Here is a 20,699-nt window from a genome sequence, read left to right as displayed (position 1 = left end):
CGGTTTTAGCATTTTGGGGGCTCCCAGCAAACGTCAAGTTGGGGGCCCTCCTCGGCAATTCCAGTCTAAGTATCACCTGTCATTGCCATCCCTCTTAAGCAACCCCTTTGTTCATGCTGCAAGATTTTAGGAGGGGTACGGACATAACGACCCGTACCTACAATGCTCTTACATTTGATAGGCCTGTGTACCACGCTATGTTGGCCCATCTCACAAAAGGACATTTAAAGTTACAACTCCAAAAGACAGTCACTTCCTGTGCATCCATCTGGTTCAAATGGCCAAAGTCATGTATTTTAAGTAACTGCTCTCATACATATACATAGCATGCCTCCTCACTTCTCATCTCTGCCACCCAAAGACAGCCATCTGTATACATGCCTGATGTGTGATTGTGAGGAAAGTCAGGGGCTATCTTCATTTTGATGTCAGACACTTGAAGCTTTAAACCTGACCCACTATTTACACTCTCAATTTTTAGCTTCTTCTACTTTCCCCCATTTGCTGCTATTACAACGGTCTTGTCTGTACTCATATGCGTTGTGTGCATTTCATTTTGCATTCCATTCCCCTATACTTTGATGAAGCTTTTGTTCAGAGTCTGCCTGGTATTCCACATCATCTGCATACAGCAGCTTTGTTAATCTGAGCTATCCTCCCTGTTTGCTAATGTAATTTATCACCAGTAAGAAAAGCAAGGGGCTCAGAGCTGAACCATGTTGCAAATCCACTCCCCTGGGAACCCCTCTGTGAGCTCAAACACTTTTTGTACTTGTGTCATGGGGTCCTTTAACTTAGCTTGCACTAACTACTAATGTTTCTGGGGCTTTGAACAATCACAAGACTGTTCAAGTCAGCTTTCTTCACACCTTAGCATATGCTTTCTCATTGTTTAGAAATGTCCAGTTGGACTCTTCCGTCATCTCTAGGTTCTCAACCATGTGTCTCACTGCAAGCATCGAGTTGGTTGTGCAGCATCCTAATATGAATCTGAACTGGTGAACTCCTGTTTTACTACACTGTGTATTCGTTTATCCAAAACACTCACCAGAACTTTCAGGTAGTGTGATAGGAGCTTGATACCACTATTCTGCCCACAGTTGAATATCCCCTTTGTACACTGGCAGTAGAATGCTTATTCTCCAGTCATTTGGGAAATGCTTTTCTCTCCATACTGCTATGAGAACTGTTAGGACCACTTCTCCCCTCACTCATCCAACATCTTGATCACATACGACATGACATCATCTCAGCATGCTGATTTCCTAGACTTAAAATTTCCTTAGTGCTGTTCTTACTTCTATGGTGGGCCCCTCTCCTCTTCCATCATAGACTGTGTCTGGGCCAGAACAATTTCTGTGGGGTTTTCTTCATTCAAAAACTGCTGGAAGTACTCCTTCCAACTACCTTTGATCCCCTGTGGACTGGTGAGCAGGTATTTGTTGGTATTCCTTATGAAGGGTGACTATCTTCTTTGTCTTTCAGTCTTTGCCTTGCAATCTGCTAGAGTTTTTGTCTCTATTCTTTGCTATTACAACTGCCTTAGCCTTTTTGTTAGCCTACCAGTATGCTTTCTTAGTCTAGTCTATATTTTTCCTTTACTCCTTCCTTTTGATTTCTTCCTGAACTTCTGCATTCCCCCATCAGCTTTCCATATGTACCTTATTTCCATACCTGGCTCGGGCTCATTATCTATTCTGTGGTCCTAACACATGCTCTGTGAAGAGCTGCCATTCTCCTACAACTCCACTTATTTCTTCTTCTTCCCAAGTTGCTAGAGCTGAGTAATTCCACAAACTTGTCAACTTCCAACTTCAAAGGCAATTCAGTCACATTAAGTTTTTTAAAGTTTTTCTTTTATTAACCTATTCCCTTAACCCTACTAAGGCTTCAGTGGTACTGCCTGGTCTATTTACATACACAGCCACAAGACACCCAAATGCCCCTTGACAGGTACCATGGGCTTGACCCTTTGACCTATGTAGTGAGGGAACCTAAGGGGAGCTGCAAATAGGAACCATCATTTCCTTGGTGATCAGCAACAGCCCCTACCTGAGGGATATTTATTGCAATGACATTAAGACATCATTATCATCCCCTGTCTGTGCTGACCAAATGTCCTGCAAGCCTGCTGGTCACCCCAGAGGTTTCCAAGGTATCAGGTTCCCCTAAAGTCTCCCCTGAAATAAGACAAACTGACATCAGATGCTGCATAAGTCTACTCCTGAACTTAGGTCACCACTGGTGCAGACAGATGTCTTTCTTTAACGTGAGTATTCATTTTAGGGGGAAAAGTACTAAGTTTTCATGCTAAAATGTAAAAGTATACAGTTAAATGCTTTTCTACATGTTTTATTCGAAATCCTAGACTGACTGTTCCCTTTCATTCTCCTTGTTACTTTCTTATCCTTTCATTCTCCTCTACTTCCTGACCACGATTATCAGTACTATTCTATTCTTATCTTTTTACTCACATCTTACTGAGCATGTCATATTCTCTCTACCCTCTTGCATATCCTATCGTTTGGTCTATTATAATGGATCATCCATGTCAAATTCTGACTGAATATTTCTATGCAATGTATACATTACTACGGAATGTAAATGATCTCTTACTCCTATGACTACGTATCAGCCATGTGTAAATTATGAATGACTTTTTGTTTTTATAACATCTGTTGAGCCTACTAATAATCAGCAGCTTAACTATATGTATCGGAACTTTTCTTCCTGGGCCTCTGCTGAAAATGAGTACTTTATGATCCAGTCGGACTTTCCTGGTAAACTAATGCCAAATAAATTATGGAATGAAGTATATAGAACAGAATGATTAGGGCAGGAAACATTCCTGCCATGGATAACATAATCAAAGGCACTGACTGAGTATAGTAGATCATCAACAACTTACCTACAGAATAAAATATGTTTTATTATGTAGCACTTAATATGACTACAGCTACAAGTCCAGGTAATGAAATATACCCTCAAGGCAAACATTGTAAAGTTTTCAGGGAAATGGCTGATTGGGTGTGGGATTCATCTATTACTTTACCTACATTAAAAGCTGTATTAGTGTAATGCACTTAAAAGGTGTTTACAGGCACGAGTCCTTAAAATATTACACATTCTACAGGATTACAGCACACAATGGGAATTTACATGTTTGACTTGGAAGATACATACCTACCTTTATTTCCTGCCTGCTCCACAGCCTTTCTTTTATTATTTTAGCTATTAAATGGTGAACCTCTGACAAAATTTAATAGATAGCAACTTTGCAATAAAGACACAGAAAAACTCAGTAAAACTATAAATTCTTAAAATCAAGGACCATGACAAATCATTGCATTGTACAAATTTATATGCATCAACTGAAAGAGCATGCACATCTAGAACAGCATTCTCCTAACTGATTTCTTGCTGCACATTCAGGCCTATTACTGACAACTGGAACAAGTCTTCCTGAACTGAATAAAAAAACAGTGGCACTTACCTGGAAGTCAGTTAATCGTACAGATTTATCAGGAGCTAAGAATACAAAGACCTTCCCTATACCAGGGCATGAGCATGCATGCATATACACACACCCACATACCCACATTAGCAACCACATAGACATACCCAGACATGTAACCTGTAGTCTTCTGTGATGTTTTCTGCTGCAGGCATATCAGGCCTCTTGCTTCACTGAAGCGGACCTGATTGGTCTGTAAAGCTGCAGTCAATCAAAAAAAAAGGGTTTGTGATCGCGCAGTGACACCACACTGAGCGGACGTCCATGAGGAATGAACAGAGGAGACTGCTGCTTGGGGGCCCTCAGGGGGGGCTCTGTGGGTGCCTAATGCTGGCTATGGTCTCTGAGACAAGTGTTTTCAGATTCATTTAATCTTCAAAGGAGCCTAAGCGAGAGGAAGAACCACATCCTCCACTGTCTACAATGTCAAATTGGGCACAATATCTTGTAAAGGAGAATATGTGACTGAGAAATGCCATTTGTCAGGCAACATGGAATCAGTGCACTATCAAAGCCAATCAACAATGATGCAGGTGGAGTGATGCCTACTACTCAAGTTCTAACAAGACACCAACTCTCTCTCTAATGCTTAATTCTATAAGGCAAGCCCTAGTCTGGGATGAATCAGTGGAGCCTCCTCAACTAGGATGGCTCCGCCTAAACAGGCCTGATTGTGGGAGGAAGTTCTCAGCCCTATGTTTAACCAGTCTCTGACTGGGTAACTCAAATAAACACTCCCCATAAACAGACTGGTTTGCCTCAAGTTCCAGCTTACCAACAGACACTGGGTAGCACCATCAGCCTGGGTTGCCCACACCCAAAAATAACAGTCAGGGGCTCTCCTTCCCTGGTCATCTCACTTCTTCCACTGAGACAGAGGACTGCCTTGCTAGTGAAAGATATATACAGCACCTCGACAGACTGAAAAGGTCTAGGTTATGACCTGCTCGCTGAGTGACTGTCCTTGTGGCAATGCTCTGACCTATGTTTAGGAATGCACGGTGTACGCCTCACACCCTACTGGTCCCCAGGTAACTCAACCATTGTCATTTTGCAGTCACTAGAAAGGCTAATAGTTTTTCTAAGTGGAGTCTATGAGGTGCAGGATTGAAACACTGACATTTATGTGGGCATTATTTTCAGCACACCCCATTCTAAGACAGGAATGCCAGTCTTGGTATCTTATTTGGTGGATGCAAATTCTGTATCAGGCATGAAAATGCAGAACTTCATAGGAGACAGAAAAGCTCATGATCCACATTGTGTAAGCAACAAAAATAAACCATTACTTTGAGCGAAAGACTTGTGTATCTGGCATGCTAATTCATAGTTTACATTTGAATGGCTCACAGATGCCTCTAAATATGGGAGATTATCTAGTTGTTTGCTGAACTCCGAATGGTAGAAAACAAGAACCTAACCACTAGACCCATCAAAAGAGGTGACCACTTTTGGACCATTTTTTCAATTAATGTGGAAAAGTGTTACAATTTGTTTTCATCTTTGGAACTTGCTGTCAGGCTCATTAAGGAATATGTGTACTGTACAGGTGTACACCATGCTCTTGGCTTTGGGCACATCATGTTATACATATATCCACTTCCATATATATTACTTGTGCTACTTCAACTTGAAAAGCAAAGGACATAAAGCAGGCTGGGTGCTGGTTTCTCAGATAGAAGAGATATTGTGCTGCCTCTGTTGTGCACGTAGTTAAAAGGGAAAAAGCTGCCAATGTAGTGAATTTCTTAAATAATGAAGTATTGGGTGTTTGTTTAGTTTTGGCAGTAACCAAGTAGTCTGCCTATACAAATCTCTAGTGTAAATAGCTACAAGCCTGGATATCTGATTGTGAAAAAATACACAAACTAAAATGTTAAGCTTCTTGTATACTTGGACACACATAGTCAAGTAGATTTCCATTTACTATTTACAGTATACAGCATTTTCGCATGATAATTTGGCTCATACACAAAGATTGTACATGCTCATTCATATTAATATTTACAAAAAGAAATTTACTAAAAAAAAATCCATTATACCTGAAAACCACCTTCATTTAGAGCCCTGGCTCCATATGCTATCCTTTTCCCGTTTTCTAGAGTTGGAGAAATAGAAGGATGGTGTTTCCATCTTTGAAATTCTTTAAATGGACTCAGGAAAGGATTTTCATAGTCTAGGCCAACCTTCCAATCCAAGAAGAAGGAAAGGAGTAAATATACATACAACAGTCATCTGCACATTAATAACTCAGTTAAACACTCTGATGAACATACAAGATGCAATGATCAGTAAACCTATATTACATTTACCCCGAACATGAATGTGGAGGAGAGAACCCAGTCTTTACTGACCTCTTTTCCTGTGCAGTGCAGTGCTGACAACATGGGAAAATATGAAAATAAAAATAAAATAAAATAAAAACATAAAAATAAGCATAAGAATCACCCATGTCTGATACAATCTCATTGGGTCTATGTTTGCGCGTTGAAAAAATTACAGCGAACGGCTAATAATCAAATGTTAAAAAGCTAAAGTTTAATATACTGAACATGTTTAACAGAGAAAAATAATTCACCGAATAGCCATAGCTAGCCAACAACCAGGAAGTACCATGATGCATGAAGAAACCCTGTTCCTCATTGTAGTGCGATCTTGGATATAGACAGAGAGAGAGAGAGAGAGAGAGAGAGAGAATCACCAAACCAAGCCCAAAAGACAGGAAAATTAATAGCAACAACAGTCCCAAAGGATAGAAGACCACAAAATCAGTCCAAGGCAGCGTTACAAGATTTCACAAGACAGCGTGGCAAAAAACGCTACTCACACTGTCTGAAACAAAGTAGCGAAATGTTGCAGATATCCCAATGATTCATAGAACAAATACCAGGAACTGTTCAAATAAAATAGCCACGAATTTATTAAAACACAAAACGTAAGCGCTTTCATAAAGAAAAGCTTTGCTTCATCAGACGTTATAATTCAAAAGACAGTCACTCACTATATATGTACTCAAAGAAGGGATTAGAGACCATATGTATGCTTTCTCTAGAGGTGAGTCCTATAGTGCCATATCCAAACATATGTTGATCAATGGCACACATCATCAGTTTTTATTTCAGATGTTGCATGCCATGAACAGTAGTATACGGGGGGGGGGGGGATATTGTAACATTGACTGAAGAGATGGAAACGAGATGGATTCTCCGCTTGGCAGCACACAGGGGTGCTGGTCTTAATGAGTCTGTCCCCCTGAAACCTATTTTAAAGGCGAGACCCTTGAGGTAGTTATTAAACTCTCACTATCCACAATCAAGTGGCTGTTTTTGCCATTGTATATGCACATATACATTTATATTTACATTACACATCCTTATTATATATTTTTTACATATATGCTTTTATTATGTAGTAATATGTTTTATACAGGTTTATATGGTTTTATGTTTTTTATATAGTTGTATAGTTTTAGCTTATTCATTAGATGTGTTAGTATTTGTTTAATGTCATGCTTTTCTAAATCCAATATGGAGATAGGGTATGATGTTTTCTACAGGATATGATGTTTATAACAGGAAGTGGTAACAGGATATGATGTCTTCACAGGATATGATGTTTTAAATCCGAAGTGGAAACAGGATATGATGTCTTTACAGGATATGATATATATAGTGAGTGACTGTCTTTGAATTATAACGTCTGATGAAGCAAAGTTTTTCTTTGTGAAAGCGCTTACGTTTTGTGTTTTAATAAATTCGTGGCTATTTTATTTGAACAGTTCCTGGTATTTGTTCTATGAATCATTGGGATATCTGCAACATTTCGCTACTTTGTTTTGGACAGTGTGAGTAGCGTTTTTTGCCACGCTGTCTTGTGAAATCTTGTAACGCTGCCTTGGACTGATTTTGTAGTCTTCCATCCTTTGGGACTGTTGTTGCTATATATATATATATATATATATATATATATATATATATATATATATATATATATATATATATACCATGATGCATGAAGAAACCCTGTTCCTCATTGTAGTGCGATCTTGGAGTTGGTATATATATATATATATATATATATATATATATATATATATAGTTGGGGGGTGCGTGGTGGCAGAGCCCCCTGCCTTGGTTGGTTATGTTCACGATGATGGCCAACTATGGCCATTCGATAAATTATTTTTCACTGTTAAGCTTTTCTGATACATTAAAGTTTCTCTGTTTAACATTCGATTATTAGCCGTTCACTGTAATTTTGTTTTGATGTGCGAACACAAACCCAGTCTCATTACCAGGTATAGTAATGTATTAGCCTTTTCCGCTTTCATTGCATTGCAGTTAACATAATTATTTTCCAAGGTAGTTAACTTGTGATCCTAAGCTAGGAAAAGATCTAACTAGGTATTTGCATATATAACTGGATGGAGCAGCAAATCTGTCAAAATCAAAATACATAAAACCTTACTCACCATTCTTAAAGTTATACCTGGATGCATTATTTGTAAAAAGAGGTGAGAGTTCACCTGTGTTCATAAAACAGCCATCACACCTGAAACTCACTATGGTTTCTGCTTTCTTGCACATCTGCTTTTCAGTATCAGACATATTTTAAATGCTAGAATGAACTGTGGACAATAAACAACTATTGATGTTTATGTCTTTATTCCAAAATATTTAAAAATGGTTGAAGATAAAAAAAAAAAAACTTCACATTACAGAGAAGTTGAATCAAAATGTGGTTGTAGAAACTGTGAAGGCTGCCAAGCCTAGCTAGATAAAATTTTGTAGATAATTCTATGTCATTGTAAATATTAATATAATCCACAGGCTTGTTCTCTCAAATGTAAGCAAACTAAATGTAAGAAAATTGTTAAATGTTGAACTTCAAAAATGTAACTACAGTGCACTCTGCTGGAAGAAAGCTGTCAAGTAAAGAATTACAACTGTGTTTGATTTCAAAGCACGGAGACAGGCTGTCTGGGCTAGCAATTTTTTTTTTTACTGTTATTAAGACACAGTTAATTACTAGATCTTACATGTAAAAATGCCTTTTATTGCTGTGGCTTCCTGGCCAGGTGCAAGACTACAAAAAGAAATGTAAATTTTGAGTTTCTGTTAGCCTAGGAACCAGAGAAGTGTCAAGATGTAATGTGAAATGACTCAGCAGTACTATGTTATCAATTTAAGACTTTCTCAGAGAGAGAGAGAGAGAGAGAGAGAGAGTATTAAGCATTTTGAATTTTGTCTGAACCCGAACACATCAACTCACCAGCACTCTGCTTTTGCTCTGTATGTAGGGAGGATCTTAGACTTTAGCATTTCTCTTAAGGATAAATAGAAATAGTAAGATCAGTCTAGCTGTTTTCTATATTTATGTCAGAATATCCTACAATATTATTTTAAAAGTTTCCTGTGATCTCTGAACTCTGTAATGTCATTGTGTTGAAGTAATAAGTATTGTCGTGTGTTTTTATTATTTATTATTAAATATTTTTAAACCTTTCAACTGTGGCTGTTTTGTGAAGAGATAATTTAAGCTCTAGAGTACTTGGATGTATTTGGTGATACTGTACAAAGCCACTCCAACAGTCTTACTGTTCACCACACTTACTAATTGGATAATAACATTGCACAGTAAAATTGGACACCCTTTGGTAAGGGCCTTATTAGTAGCTGATAAACAGTGGTCGGTGGCAGTGGATTACTACCTTATAGCCTGGGCAGAAAGGAGCGTATCAGGAAAACTTGTGCCAGCCTTCCCCAGGATTGTCCGTGTGTTTGTATATAACTCATATCTTAAAGTGTGTGTGTGTCAGCTACTTGGGCAGGGACACAAAGCACTGGTTAGACAGAGAGGGTGCTGGAGGTTTTAGCTTGACCACTAGGCTGAGAACTGGACCTTATAGCTGTGGCAGTGGGGAGTCTTATTGGGGATCTGGAGAGAAAGGGAGGAAACCAGCCCCAGACTGACTGTGATCTCTGTGTGCTCTTAAGGGAAATTGTACTTTACTGTGTGTGTACTTGTTATCCTTCCCAATGTGCACACCCCTCGCTGGTGCTAGTGGTAGGGATTGAGGCTCCTTGATTACTGGGCCAGTGCACAGGCGTCACAGAAGCTTCCAATACAGGTTTATAGAACAAATGACTTTTCAGTCTGCCCACTTTCTATACACATGGCACCTACACTGAATTTACCATGTAGATGATGTCTGCCACAATGCTAGCAAACAGAGGAGTGTGGTGAAGAAGCTCAGAGGAAGTACAAGAAAATGTATAATATCAGCAAACTGGTTTTACAGGAATGGGGATGAGAAAATAGGTGTTAAGAAATATAACAATGTTAGAGACACCAGTGAGGAATGGGGTGTCACATCAACACAGTCTGAGGCCTGTGCTATTCAGCATTCTTATTACAGCCATCATCCATCGATTATAAAACATAGTTAATCTGTTCACCGGTAACACTAATGTGGTGCAGTAATTTATGACTGGGGAATCGCAGTCGGGGAAGGAACCTTAACAGATGAGCAAAGTTGTCTGAAATGGCAGTGAGGATTAAATGTAAACACTTGGAAACATATGCAGAAATCTCTTAAGAGCATATCTTAAGAGATATGGAACTGTAAAAACAAGAGATGTGAAACATTCTGAAAGTTTGGATCACTTTGAAGATGTCTGAGTTGCACATCAAAAGCTGCTTTGCCAGATAAGTGAATTCCAGAAATGCAGACATTAACAAAAGCAATGAAGACAGATGAGGTTAGGCAGCACTGGGATCAGGTTATAAATCTCATAAATTCATTAGACTGACAAAGTGCAGCATGCTAAATTTCACCTGCAGTTAAGATGTGGCAAAGGGAAACACTGTTCTAAATGTTGTCTATGCATCCTCAGATTACCTACCGGTAAGGAGCTATGATCTTGAAGAAATTATATCAAGTTAAAGTGGTGGGAGTTGGGAGAATTTTCATTTTAAGCATTTCAATCACAAGTAACCTTAGTAACTTGGCTCCATGATACAGAGGTTTTAGCAATGACTACGCCACAAACAAGTTGGATTAAGTTAGTAGCTCAGCTGATGGAGAAACCAGCAGGTGACGGATGGGTGTAAGCAGACACTGCCGATTCCTCCTTCCTAGGTGTATGGTGCTGGTAGAATACAGCTTCAGAAGCTCTTTCTAGAGAAGGACCAGAAGTGTAGCTGTCAGACAAAGAATGTGAGTAAAGACAGCCTATCAAGGACTGTAGGACTTGGACTTAATAATGGATGTGTGAAGTCGATATTCACAATGGTCAAGAGTAGCAGACACTGTACCATGCTTTCCATCTAACAGAGAAGGGTGTTAGAAGCATTCAGAATCCTCCTAACTCTCTCTAGCTGATAGATAGCCTCTAGAACACTGGGTCAGTGTAAAAAATGGGACAGTACTGAAAGGAAGCTTTGTGGTTACGCTGAGGGGGACACAGAAATAAAAAATAAAAAGTAGTTATAAAAATAGTTTAAGCACATGGATTTTTCACTCAAATGGCAATATTGCAACAATAATTAAAATGAGAAAATGTAAAAGTAAACAAATAGTTCAAAAGGTTTTGGGAATTCTTCTTGAACATCTTACGATTCTAAGCACCCTATAAATGCTGAATAATTTCATTCTGATGTTTATGCAAATTAAAAAAGTACTCTGACAGCAGCAAAATTAGAAGTAAAAATTCTCACAGCAAGAGTTTCATACAGTGTACTGTCTTCACCACACTATAGGAGTGTCACAAAAAAGCTTCTTAGCTGACTTAATACAGGACCTATCAACCTGAGCTACATGCCAATCAACACATTTTCTAGGCTCCCTACACCCACTATCAGTATTCTTAAAAAACTGGAGGGAGTACCTCTGGAGTACAAACATCTATCTTCTGTACAGTTTTAAATAGATCATTAATTTGACTATAACGTAAGAATATCTCTTCTGAGAAACCTTAGATGTCATCAAAATTGCTTTACCACTAAATGCAAGGTGATCCTTCCAAGTAACAACAGAAAAATACTTCTAATGAACATTCTTTTTATCACAACTATTTCCTTCATATATGCAGCATTAAACTTGGGATGGAAGGGGAGGGATTTATAAAGGACAAGAGAGGGTAACCTTTTCTTCTTCACAGCCAGGCTGTGTTTATTTACTGAAAGAACTGCAAGAAAAAAATATGTTAGAATTCTTCCTTAAAAGGAAGTAATCTAATTTATCATATTCAAATTATACAGCAAAGACTATCTCTGAAGCTTTAGAAGATAATTTCTTCAGATTTGAAATGCTGTGCTCAAGTCTAGAACATAGGATAATTTCTGGATTTGAAAAAATGCAAATTCTCAAATGAAGGGCATTAAGCCAAAACATTCTCTAGTGATTTCATTTGAAAGAAATAGCCAAACAATGGTATTTTAATGGAAATAATTCAGACTTACAGTATTTAAATTTAAATAATGACATTTTTTTTTCTGTACTACGCGACTGAAACCTACACAAAAAAAGCTTTTGTATAGTCCTCCTATAGCCTAAAAAGTACAGTTGTGGACACTTACCATAAATGTAGATGTTTGCCAAGTGCTTCCACAGCAGGAAATCCCCACAAGTCAGGACTGCAACAGTGAAACACAAAGAACATCATACAGTAAATGATCTAGCTCCATGGTAAACAAGGACTGACTAGACCTGGGTACAAGAAGTGGGCTGGAGCTGCATAGGAGCCACTGCAGGGTGGGAATCAGCAATTTAAATGTTTGCTCACCCCATCCTTGGGGAAGCACAGGCTTCCTGTATGGTTACAATCCATGGTAGGGGCTAAGGGCATTAGCTCAAGCAGACAAAAAGTGAGGGTTAGGCATAGGTTCATAGGTAGGTACTAGGCTATTGACCCTAGGGCCTATATAAGCCTAGCCAAAACTGCATAGGCAGATAATTCAAAGTGAATGGCATGCGCATAGACACATATGCAGAGGTACTGCACCAGTATCATTACAATTACACACCAAGCACAGGGTCAGATTAAAGGTAGACCAAATGTGTAAAAGTCACTACTACCATCAATATAGCACAATACCAGGCTGTACTAATCTCTCTCTGACTTGCCGAGAAAAGTGATGAAAAAGAATATAGTTAAAAGCCAGAAGCACCACAAATAGTGGTAAAATTGTTTACAATCACAAAATCCAACTGCAAGAAAAAAAAGATGAAATATTTCAGGTGATCTTTTGGAGTCTATATCATATCATCAAAGGTTCAACACAGCGAACCTCCGTTCATCGAACTGAAAACAGCAAATGTTCACATCAGCAAATATCTTAAACAGGGAATAGAATTAGTTGACCAACATTGCAACCATCACACACAGCTCAGTATGTCAAACCCACACCATCCAATGTGGGGGGCTCCCCCCCCACACCACTACCTATATATACCAACTCCAAGATTGCACTACATTGGGGAAAAGGGCAAATTTCCTGTTGTTGGCCAACTAATTCCTTTCCCTGTGTAAAACATTCGCTGATGTGAGCACTCACTTACGTGAATGCTTGCTATTTTCAGTTCACCGAACAGAGGTTTGCTGAGTTGAACTTTCAATTACATGATATAGACCTGATCTTTTTCCCTTCAGTGAGTTTTTTTTTTTTTTGGCTACAACCAAGAAAAATGTCCTAAACTGGTACCAGGCACAGTCCAAGAAACTAAAGGAGTAGCTGCTTTATTATTTCAAAAAAAAAAAAACGAATACCACTGATCTCTGCAAAAAGACAGTTTCAAAAATGTGTTGCATGTACAAAGACTGTCTCTGGAGCTCAGTACTTATAATGCTGAAAGAACAGTTGTGTACACTTACCATAAATTTAGATGTTCGAGTGTATTCACTGTTGCAGTCATCACATTTGGGTTATCTGCTTGCAGTAGCCCTCAGTTGGCCTGATAATCAAAGTGTTGGGTCCTGCGTTGGTTGCTGTCTCATCTTCCATGACGTCAGGCAGTCAGGGGTATAAAGCATACAGCCGACACCATTACATCAGTTTTTCTTGCCCCAGATGTCAGGTGCCCCCCCCCCCACCCCCAATGGGAAGCAAATATATATATATATATATATATATATATATATATATATATATATATATATATATATATATATATATATATACAAGGTTATACCTCCAACACAAAAGCAAATACACCAAAAAGCTTTTAAGCATAGTAAAAAAGAATAGAGGTATAGCCAAAAAAAGTCAGGGGGCTGGATGGAGGGTAACCAGGACTGCAACAGTGAATACACTCGAACATCTACATTTATGGTAAGTGTACACAACTGTACTTATGTTCTTCGTGTTTCACTGTTGCAGTCATCACATCTGGGTAGATTCCCAAAGCTAAGGACGGGAGGAGGAATTTAGATAGCATTAGGACCAGCTATAAGGCCCTGCAAGACTGCAGTGGCAAAACCAGCTCTGGATTTAGAGAAAATCGGCAAATGGTAATGCTTGGTGAAAGTATGTACAGAACTCCAGGTAGCAGCTTCTAGGATGTCCCTGGTAGGGACACCTCTGAGAAAGACTGTAGAGGTAGATGCAGCCCTAGAAGAATGTGGTCTTATCCCCTGTGGGATAGGTTTTCCATGGTGCTTAAAGCAGAAATGAATGCAATGGCCTATCCATTTAGAAATGGTTTGCTTTGAAATGGCCTTCCCCTCTGCCTGCAGCAAATGCCACCAGCAGCTGTTCAGATTTCCTGAGAAGTTTAGTCCTGTCCAAGTAAAATCGAAGTTGTCTGTGCACATCTAAGGAGTGTAGTATCCATTCCCCTTTGTTCTGTGGATTAAAAAAGAAGGTTGGCAAATGAATGGACTGATTAAGAGCCACACTGGATACTACCTTGGGCATGAAGGAGGGATTGGTCCTGAGGGACACCCTGTCCGCATGAAAGATGATTAAAGGTTCCACTGCCATAAGGGCCTGTAATTCAGACACCCTTCTCGCTGAAGTGATGGCTAAAAGGAAGGCTGTCTTCCAAGAAAGGAATTTCAACTCTGCATTTGCTGCTGGCTCAAAAGGAGGTAGAGTAAGTTTTTCCAATACAAAGTTAAAGTCCCAGGCTGGAGTAGGGGCTCTCCTGGGTTGTCTTAATTTTTTGGCCCCTCTGAGGAACTGCTATGAGCAGTGGATGACATAAGAGGGGTGGTTCTGTGTTGTAATGAGCTGAAATTGCTGAGGCATGAATTTTGATGGAGGAAAAGGAAAGGCCCTTGTGAAGCATCTCAGTTAAGTATTGAAGAATCTGAGGAAAATTGGACACTGCTGTGCTCATCCTCTGAGTTTGGTTCCAGGAACAGAATCTTTTCCATTTTTCAGCATAACATTTTCTAGTATTAGGCCTCCTTGCCTCCAGAATGACATCCAACACTTGCTTACTGAGGGATGGTAACGGAGAGATCAGGTAAATTAGCCAGGCTGCCAGGTTCAGGGTTTGAAGCTGAGGGTGCAGAATCTAGTCCTTCTGCTGGGACAGCAGGGTAGGGGTCTGAGGCAGGTGCCATGGTGCCAGCAGTGACACACTGCGCAAGAGGGGGTACCAGTGTTGGCGTGGCCAGACTGGTGCAATCAGTATCGTCCTTGCTTTATCCTGTTTGATCTTTAGTAGTACCTTGGAGAGGAGAGGCAGAGGAGGAAAGGCATAAACTGATAGATTTTTCCAGGTGAAGGACAGGGCATCCACTTTTCAAGCTTGTTTGTGGGGAGTCCTTGTGCAGAATTTGTCCAATTGGTAGTTCTCGGGGGAGGCAAACAGGTCTATCGCTGGGCTCCCCCATTTGTTTATCAACATGTTGAATGTCTTTGGTTCCAGTTTTCATTCGTGTGGGTCCATGAGATTTCTACTTAGATTGTCTGACAGTGTATTAAGCTTTCCTGGCAGGAATTGAGCCTGTAGGTGCACTTGGTAGCTCAACGCTGTGTTCCACAGAGCCATGGCTAGTCTGCAGAAAGGGTATGAGTGGGTTCCCCCCTGCTTGTTTATGTACCACATAACAGTGGTGTTGTCCGTCTTTACCATTAATTGACCTGGAAGAATGTGGTCCTTGAAGGCTGTCAGAACATTCTGTACAGCTAACATTTCTATTTGACTGATATGCAGGTGCATTTGACTTGTGTTCCATTTGCCCTGAATGCACCTCCCTGCCAAGTGAGCCCCCCATGCATAGTCTGATGCGTCTGTTGTTAGGGTTTGGGTGGCAGAGGGTAGAGTGAATGGCAGTCCCTTGTTTTGGTGGCAGGCCTCTGCCCACTAGGTACGGTATGATAGGAATCATTGTTTCTAGATCCTGAGAATGTTGACACCATAGGCTTTTTAGATACCACTGTAGTTTCCTCATATGCAGTCTTGCACATGGAATTAGGAGAATGCAGGAGGCCATGAACTCTAAGGCTTGCAGTATTTGTCTTGCAGATAGCAGGGTCTTTGTGGCCATTAGTTTGAAGTAAGGTGTCAAATGAACTTGTTTCTCTGAAGTGAGGAAAGCCATCTGGGAAGTTGTGGTCAAGCTTGCTCCCAGAAATACAATTTGTTGGCAGGGTACCAGATGTGATTTCTTTTCATTTATGGTGTACCCCACAGAAGTTGGCACTTTTTGTACAAACGCCAGATGATTCAATAGTATGTCCTGGTTTTCTGCTTGGCAATCATCCAGGTATGGGTATATTTCAATATTTCTTTGCCTGCAAAATGCAATGACTGTAGCTAGGCACTTTGTGAATACCCTAGGTGCAGTAGATAAGCCAAAGGGCAGTGCAGAGAACTGATAGTGCATGAAGCCTGCTTTGAAGTGGAGGTATCTTCTGCAAGATTCCCTGATTGGGATGTGCAGGTAGGCTTCCTTTAAATCCGGTGTTGCCAACCAGGTATCCTTGTCTAGCATAGGAAGCGACTGGTGAAGAGTTAGTATCTTGAATTCTGGGATCACCAAAAAAGTGTTTAGGATAGAGAGATCCAGGATAGGACGCCAGGAGTTGTCTTTTCTGGGCACCAGAAAAAGTCTTGAGTAGAAATCATGTCCCCTTTCCTCTTCTGGGACAGTTTGAATAACCCTTATACTTAAGAGAGAAAGAACTTGCTTTTGAGCCTCTGCCCACTGATTTAGGGGTAGATCTGGCCAACCGTTTGGGGTTGGTAAAGTGTCGAAGTGGAATCTGTATCCATGGGAAACTATATTTAAAACCCATTTGTCCTGGGTAATGAGTTCCCAGTTTTTTGCCTGCAGAGCAATCTTTCCCCCTAACGGAGCAGTCAGTTGAGAAAGGCTTGGAAGTTTTAAAGTTAAGTCATTGAGACAGTTTACCATAAGGGGGAGTCTTATTACTCCCTGCTTTGGAAGTGGGAGCCCCCCACTGCTTAGTCCTGTGCGTACCTTGGGACTGAAGCCTGAGTGTTCTGCTGATTCTGGGTTTGGACTGAGAAGGCCTAGAAGAGGCAGGAAAGGACCAATTCTTAGAGGACCAATGCCTACTAAATCTTGGAGGCTGTACTTGCAGGAAATCTTTAACAGTTTGCATAGATTTATCTTTTTCCTCCATCTTTTTAAGTACTTCTTCTGCTTTGTTGCCAAACAGGCGGTCCTGATGTAAGGGAGCATCCAGCAATTTAGCTTTAACATGATCTGGCAAAGATTGCTCCTTAAGCCAAGCATGCCTTCTAAGTACAGACCCAGTAACAGCAGCCCTGCAAGATGCCTCTAGTGAGTCAAAACCACATTGCAAAGTGTGTTTTCCAACTTGTTCAGCAGAATGCATTAAATCCTGTAAATGCTTACTTTCAGCACAGTCAGGAATCAACATCATTTTCTGTTTAAGCAATCCAATAATATGCTGTTGATACTTTAACATATGAAACTGGCAGTTTAGGGCCCTAATGGCCAAGGTTGCAGAAGTGTATACCTTCTTACCCCATCTATCCAGCACCCTGGAATCTCTATCAAAGGGGGTCGGATTTTTGGCAGTAGTAGCCTTAATGCCCTTGGGTCCCTGTGAAATGGTCTCAGGATCCGCAGTAGGATATTTAAAGAGGAACTTGTGAGAGTCAGGAACCCTGTAATATCGATCTGGTTTTCTGGGAGCAGGAGGTAAGGAGTCAGGGGCCAAGCTAGATTCCGAAAAGGCATCATCGACAATGTCCAGTACAGGGGGGATAGCTATAGGCCTGTGTTGGGGCAGAAGTAAGAAATCCCTAAGCCTCTTTTTAGAATCAGAGTAATCCTGGCTTTCCACGTGAAAATGCTCCCTAGGAGTATGCAAGGTTTCACCAAAAGAGAAATCCTCTGGAGGGGAAGCAGAGGGAATAGATTCCTCTGCACCAGAATCCTCATAGGTAGATAAGGGTAAATCCTGTTCATTAGAGGAAACAGAAATTTCAGAATCCTGATCAGAAGAATCATAAGGAAATTCAGTCCTAGGTCTCTTAGAGGGAGAAGGCTGGCTTCCCCTGATTAAAGTAATAAGGACTTCAGCCATTCTTATCATCTGTTTTTTAGACATAGAGGCCTGACCATGCGGTCTGGGCGTATGTTTTCTAGGCATGGATCAAGTTTTAGACCTTGAAGAAGAAGATGTTGTTGGTTTAATATGCAAGTCAGTAGGCCTGAATACACCCTCAGAAGCTGGTGCCTGCAGAGCGGCTCCAGACCCATCCAAGGTAGAGACATCCGCAGGTTCCACAGTTGAAGCATCTTGCGGCATACCGGACTCCGAATGGGGTTCAGTAGAGGCTTGCGAATCTGAAGTAGCAGGTATCAAGGGCTGCGAAACTCCTCACTCAGTACCGGCGAACTGGCGACTAACTTAGGAGAAACGTCGTCGGCAGCTTTGGACCTAGGCGGCCTGTCTCTGTCTTTATCTTTGTATTTTTTCGGAATGTCGGTAGTCAGGTGGCTTACCAAAGCCATATCTGGATAACTGAACTGAGTACCAAAATATTTAGAAGCGTAAATATACCGACGATGAATAGTTTGTCGTTTAAATAAGGCACAAAACCGACAACGAGGTACGTCATGGTCAGGGCCTAGGCAAGGAATACAGTACGAATGAAAATCTTTATGAGGTATTTGCTTTCCACAAGAAATACAATTATTGACTTTTACTGACATTGGTTTAGAGCAAGAAAAAGTTTCCCCAATGGGGTACTTAGCTTTAGTTGAAGACTTCGGTTCTGAAACTCGAAAACGAAAATTTCAGGAGTCGACTGACCGGCACTTGCGAACTGCTTCTACTTTGGGCACTGCACGGTAAGAAAGACTGAAGTAATGGCTTCGGCTGCATGCTTTATACCCCTGACTACCTGACGTCATAGAAGATGAGACAGCAACCGATGCAGGACTCAAGACTTTGATAATCAGGCCGACTGAGGGCTACTGCAAGCAGATAACCCAAATGTGATGACTGCAACAGTGAAACACGAAGAACATCTGTGCTCAGCTGATTACATACTCAATCAGCTGTGGATGAAAATGCAATTCAGGATTGGTCAGCAACCAAAAGTGAACAACAAAGCCCTGGAAAAGCATATTTTAATTTGTATCCAGAACTATCAAGCCCCTTAGTGGACCAAATAAAAAGGGAGTAAATGAATGAATAGCTGCTATTACGGAATGATAACATAAAATTACATAACAAGCAAAAAGAAATATATTCTACTGATGAAAACCTTTAAATATCTATGATGTCAAACTGAAACTAAAAACAGCTAAGAGTAAATATGAGGAAGAATTAGTGACCAAGGTAAAAATACATACATAGTTTTCTTCTGTAACAACATAAACAGTTCAAGGGTAAAATCAAATGTAGCATAATGACAACTGTAGGAAATCCTTCAGAGTTAAAGGGACAAACTTTAACCATTTTCCAACCAGTCTAACTCTTGATTCAAGAGACACAGAGAAAAAAAAAATGAATAAAATAGTAAAAGAGTACCAACACAAACATCACAGGAAGATATATTCTTTCACAGATTAGGGACCAAACAATATTCCAGGAGATATTTCCAAGCAAAAATAATGCAGTCTAAACTAAAAGCTAAGTAACACTAGGTCAAGAACAATATAGAGTCATGAGAAGCCGAGTATGTTTTCCGAGCTTTGTTGCATGTGGTGAAAGTGTCTCAGCTCCAGTGGATCAATACTTAAAAGTTCATATAGTCTGCAAGGACCTAGTGAAATCCTTTGATTCAATAAACAGATAAGATGGTGCTCATCTGGCTCCATATCAAGTAACAGCAGATACAGCTAGCTCAAAAAATATTAAGTATTACATCTCAAAGGAAAGTGTTATAATGACTACAGTTTGTCATTTCATTGCTAGCACTGCATGATGCTGAACTTCACTAATATCTGTAAAACACAGCATTCAATTACATCAAATATAGATTCAATATAGCACCCAGAATATTTATTTTTGCCTGGTCTTTCACATGCTGGGAGATCAGGGTTTTTAACCAAGTCTTATCTTCCCATATGCAAGCCCATTCATATGTAAGGGGTTGGCAAGCAATGGACCTTTGCAATATATTTCCATGCTTGTGTGTGTGACATGATCAGTTACCCATGATTCCCCCCTTGTAGACAGCAATGTCTTGTGTGATTCCCACTCTGCACCAAGGATTCAACCACAGAGTGTGTGTCTGGACACAACCCCATACCCAACGACTACCACCAGGAGGCAAGCAGGCAAAGCCTCATTATTCATCTCCTCCCCTGCACCTGCTCCATGAGGTGTCCGAGTCATTAATCGAACTTGGGTCACACCTGAGTCATACTCAGGGCTCTATCTCTCTATGCCAACACAGGTTGCTTATCTTTGGGAATATCTGACAGACTTATGCTTTAAGAAGATCTGTAATAATAAAAAGCATGAATGGTCCCACATGGAAGAAAACATGTCAGAAACTTACAGCTAATAATCAATACCTTAAAACCATCATAAAATATTAGGAGAATTTACAGATTTTAAACTTTGATTTTTAATGCATTTACCATGCTCAGAAAGTCATTTGTAGTAACTCACTGGTTGAGGGGTGCTATTCACAAGTCAGTTTGCGAACTTTGCAGTGCATTCCTGCATTGAAATTCAGAATGCAGAGCTAGATAGCAGTTCACAGAACCATATAGCA

At 40.2% G+C, this 20,699-nt stretch overlaps 1 protein-coding gene across 1 annotated transcript in view; it reads right to left on the bottom strand.

The window, feature by feature from the left end:
- Positions 1–20,699, bottom strand: part of ETFDH (electron transfer flavoprotein dehydrogenase) — a 1,111,536-nt gene that overhangs the window by 453,581 nt on the left and 637,256 nt on the right. The window contains exon 9 of the mRNA XM_044062047.1: positions 5,557–5,700. Coding sequence (XP_043917982.1) covers positions 5,557–5,700 — 144 coding nt within the window. The remainder of the gene's footprint in view (positions 1–5,556; positions 5,701–20,699) is intronic.

This window comes from Protopterus annectens, chromosome 2.part1, assembly GCF_019279795.1.
Source record: "Protopterus annectens isolate FY-2018-M chromosome 2.part1, PAN1.0, whole genome shotgun sequence".
NCBI lineage: Eukaryota > Metazoa > Chordata > Ceratodontiformes > Protopteridae > Protopterus > Protopterus annectens.
The sequence above is the reverse complement of the archived record's forward strand: the minus strand, read 5'-3'. Positions and strand labels throughout refer to the sequence as shown.